Raw genomic sequence first — 3,689 nt, forward strand, 5'->3', positions numbered from 1 at the left:
CAACCACTGCGCCACCAGGGAAGCCCCACCATTCAACTTTATTCAGAGTCTGAACCCCTCCAATTTACCAGCGAGGAGACAGCAGAGAACAGGCTCCCTGAAGTAGACTCTTCCCCAGCGCTGCTAACCTGATGAATATTTTAAAAGGAATGGCACAAAATCTCAGCTTTCCCTTTCTTTGGATCTCATCTTCTTTTACGAAAAAAAAAAAAAAAAAAAAAAAAAACAAAAGGGATTAGCCAGGCTTGGTGTCTGGCCGCAATTCAATACCTTTCTTTCTAATTACTGCCCAATGAAAGAGGGTTAAATGGTGACCAGGGCTGAGTGGTCTCTGTCTGTCCATGCTGGCATTAAGCTGTTGAGGGATTCTTTCCAGATAACGAAAAGCTGCGTTTCAAGTTGCTTCTGATTCACATAATGGTTCACAGTAGATGCTGCAGAATGTGGTCCACGGCATGAGGGAAGCTGTCACAAGTTAAGTAAGGAGCTGGATTAATTTTTTCTTCGTCTGCTGCTCGATATTTCCCTGAAATGAAAGTAAAGCCACTGAACAAAGGCTACTGGTAGGACACCAGATTAACCACACCCCGTGAGCACCTGGGACACCAGAGACCACCCTTATAATGATGAGAGAATCAAGGTCTCCACAGCTCCCAAAGCATCTTTTATCCAGGCTTCAGGAATGCCATGAGGCAATTCAAAGCAAGGTCATATGCAGCATTTCCCAGGCCCTCTGGTCTTTCATGATGGACAGTCACAGGTACTGGGTCACCTGAGAGCTAAGGGTGCCTTCGAATCTCCTCAGCTGGTGAAATAATCTTCTTCCCCCAGCAGCCCTACAGATAGGGATGGTGATTAAATCAATGCTTTTAAATGAAAGCCCAGACCCCACAGGGCAGAGGCCTTGTCAGCTCCAGAGGCTGACTGGAAACAGCATGAGCTGCTGCCAAACAGGAGCCCTGTGAGCGGGCAAATGAGGGCGCCCGGGGGTGGGAGGGAAGGAGAGATGGGTGCTCACGGTGCTCACAGGCTGGCCAGTAGGACAGGCTGCCCGGCAGGGCACCGACGGGTGGGCCTGCTGCCGAACTTTCCCTGCGCTCTGCAATTCAAGACCCACAACCGAACAGCGCAGCACGGTCACAGACTCTTACAAATGTAAATCAGACCATGCATGGCCCCTGTTTAAACACCCTTAATGTGTTCCAGTGCCCTTCAGAAAGAACCCCGTATCTCTGTTGTTGCCTACCAGGCCCAGTACCCCTCACCTTAGCACGTGCTACTCTCACCAGCTGCCGTCCTGTGCTGGACACATCTGCCGCTCCCTTTGCCTGGAACATTCTTCTCAACTGACCACCACCTCTTTCAGGCTTCGGGTCAGTCCCACCTTCCCATCCAAATGAGATCCCCTCCCTGTTATTCTCTCTCTCTCTACCCTGTTCTTTGTCTCTGCAGTATTTATAACAATTGTAATTATATATTTATTTGTTTAATGTGTGTCTCACATCTAAGACTGTAAGTTCTCTAAGAGCAGGGACTACGTCTGTTATGTCCCTCAATGTATTCCCAGCACCCTCTCTGTACCCTGTTCTTTGTCTCTGCAGTATTTATAACAATTGTAATTATATATTTATTTGTTTAATGTGTGTCTCACATCTAAGACTGTAAGTTCTCTAAGAGCAGGGACTACGTCTGTTATGTCCCTCAATGTATTCCCAGCACCTGACATAATAAGTAGCACATGGTGAGCATTCCACAGCATTTTAGGAAGGAAGAAAGGAAAGAAGGAAGCAAGCAAGGGAGGGAGGGAGGGAGGAACAATGTTTTAGACGGGGACTTGGGGGAACGAGGCCGACTGCCCTGTCGTCTCAGCGCTGCCTCTGCACTTGCCCTTTCTCCTCGCTCCCTCATCCCCTTTTCTGTGATCTCTATTTATTCTTCTGCATTTTTCAGTATTCTCTGTCTAAATCTGGGTTCCCCAACGATAGACCCACCACTGTCTACAATCCCTTCTGTTTTCTATAACTACTCTTTAAGAGGCTTTGTTCAGCAAACACCAAGCCTGAAAACCCCCCTTCCCCAACTTGACAAGGTGGTGGTGAAGATGCTTCCTGTCCTGTCTTGCTGATTGTGAATTCCTACAGGAAAGGAGCCAGCATCTAACGTACAAAGCTAACTTACCTTAGCGTCCTCAAGGCACCTGTCCACAGTATGGTCCACACAGCAAACTCTACCGCTAGTTTTTTCTCAAGCTTAAATCCCATTGAGTGTAAACTCCTTTGCAAGGTTTCTGCTTGTTCTCACAGGTAAGTTAATGACTAACTTTTGCTATACCACCCACTTCTTGGAACCAGCGGTCTAAAGGCCAATGTGTGAAAGTCAGGTTTCTTAGCCGTAAGCTTCCAGAATGCTTTTGCTTAGTCTGGCTCTGCAAGTGGGGTTTCTACAAAGTACAAATTGACACAGTGGCTCATGAATGTGTGATAGTTCTAGCAACCTGCATTGTGTCTGGCATATGGCAGATGCTCAAAAACGTTGGCCGAGTGAATGAAGCAGGCCACCATCACTCAGGCCTGACTCAGTGTGGCAGTCTATACTTTCCTGGACGAATAAATGGTGAATGGAGGGAGAATGCAGGAAGCCATGTTGACAACAGTGGACAAAGGGTGATCCCATCTTTTCTAGGTGATTGTTTGACATGCTAAACAGAAACAGATTCTAGTTATGGCTAGTCATAAGTCTTTACTAACAAATCGTGGAGCAAATGTATATTGAGCATCTATCATGTGTTACCGAGAAACAAAACTGCTCAAGACTATCACTGAATAATTTAAAATCTCTCTGGTAATTTTCAAACACTGGGAAACCCAGCAATTGTTCACTGCACTGAGTTCAAATTTATGAGTGGAGCCGGCTGCTCTGTACGCTTTCAGAACAGTGGGCTTACTTGGGACTTTTTTCTGACCAAAGATGAACAGTACAAATGGGCCTGTTTTCATGAGCTGGACTTAGCTACGTTTCCAAGTTAGACATTTTAGATTTGATTGTGTGGAGCTGCTGGCTTCTCTAAGACTAACTGGATGCCTCTGTGACAGGCTGACCACAACCAACTGCCAGTCAGAAAAGAAGGCAGAGCCAATGGAGACCAGCTAGGGGAGCTGGGCCTACAAGACTGGCATAGGACCAGTTTTCATACTTGGTGTAAATCCTTAGTTATGTGACCTAAAGAAAGGAAATGTTCATGGGAACAATACCCGAGAGGAAAATAGTTATCTGAGGGTTTCCTCAATGACCAGATCATAAAATGATGAGGAATGACAAGAGTCTGAAAATTCAGGTACAGGGGAGGATGAGGAGTGTGGCTATTTTTCCTGACTCCCTGATACATCCTCTTTTTTGCTTCCATCAAAGGGCATGTTTCTGGGAAGACGGTGATCATTTTGAATTAGAAATGTGAAAAAACAATACTATTAATTCTAGAGTGACTGGAGTCACTATCTGCAAGGCTCCAATGGTTCACTCCAGACACCCAGCATGAGAAGACTGTTCCCATTCTTTGTTCACACAGGGCCTGGAAAATACTTCTTATTCAACTGTAGCAACATCTATGTTTTCTTGTTTCTGTTTTTAAATTCAAAATAGCTTTTTTTTTTTTTTTTTTTTTTTTTGTGGTACGCGGGCCTCCCTCTGTT

General features: G+C 45.6%; 2 protein-coding genes across 7 annotated transcripts in view; one reads left to right on the forward strand and one right to left on the reverse strand.

Moving 5' to 3' along the window:
- KATNAL2 (katanin catalytic subunit A1 like 2) overlaps nt 1-3,689 on the forward strand; it is a 152,879-nt gene that overhangs the window by 117,598 nt on the left and 31,592 nt on the right. The gene's annotated exons all lie outside the window — the stretch shown is intronic.
- The window catches only part of HDHD2 (haloacid dehalogenase like hydrolase domain containing 2), a 37,855-nt gene continuing 34,188 nt past the window's right edge, over nt 23-3,689 (reverse strand). For all 3 annotated transcript variants that reach the window (XM_007122698.4, XM_028480068.2, XM_007122700.4), the window contains exon 7: nt 23-526. In XM_007122698.4, coding sequence (XP_007122760.1) covers nt 423-526 — 104 coding nt within the window. In that variant the 3' untranslated portion in view covers nt 23-422. The remainder of the gene's footprint in view (nt 527-3,689) is intronic.

The sequence above is a fragment of the Physeter macrocephalus genome, chromosome 19 (assembly GCF_002837175.3).
Source record: "Physeter macrocephalus isolate SW-GA chromosome 19, ASM283717v5, whole genome shotgun sequence".
Classification (NCBI taxonomy): domain Eukaryota; kingdom Metazoa; phylum Chordata; class Mammalia; order Artiodactyla; family Physeteridae; genus Physeter; species Physeter macrocephalus.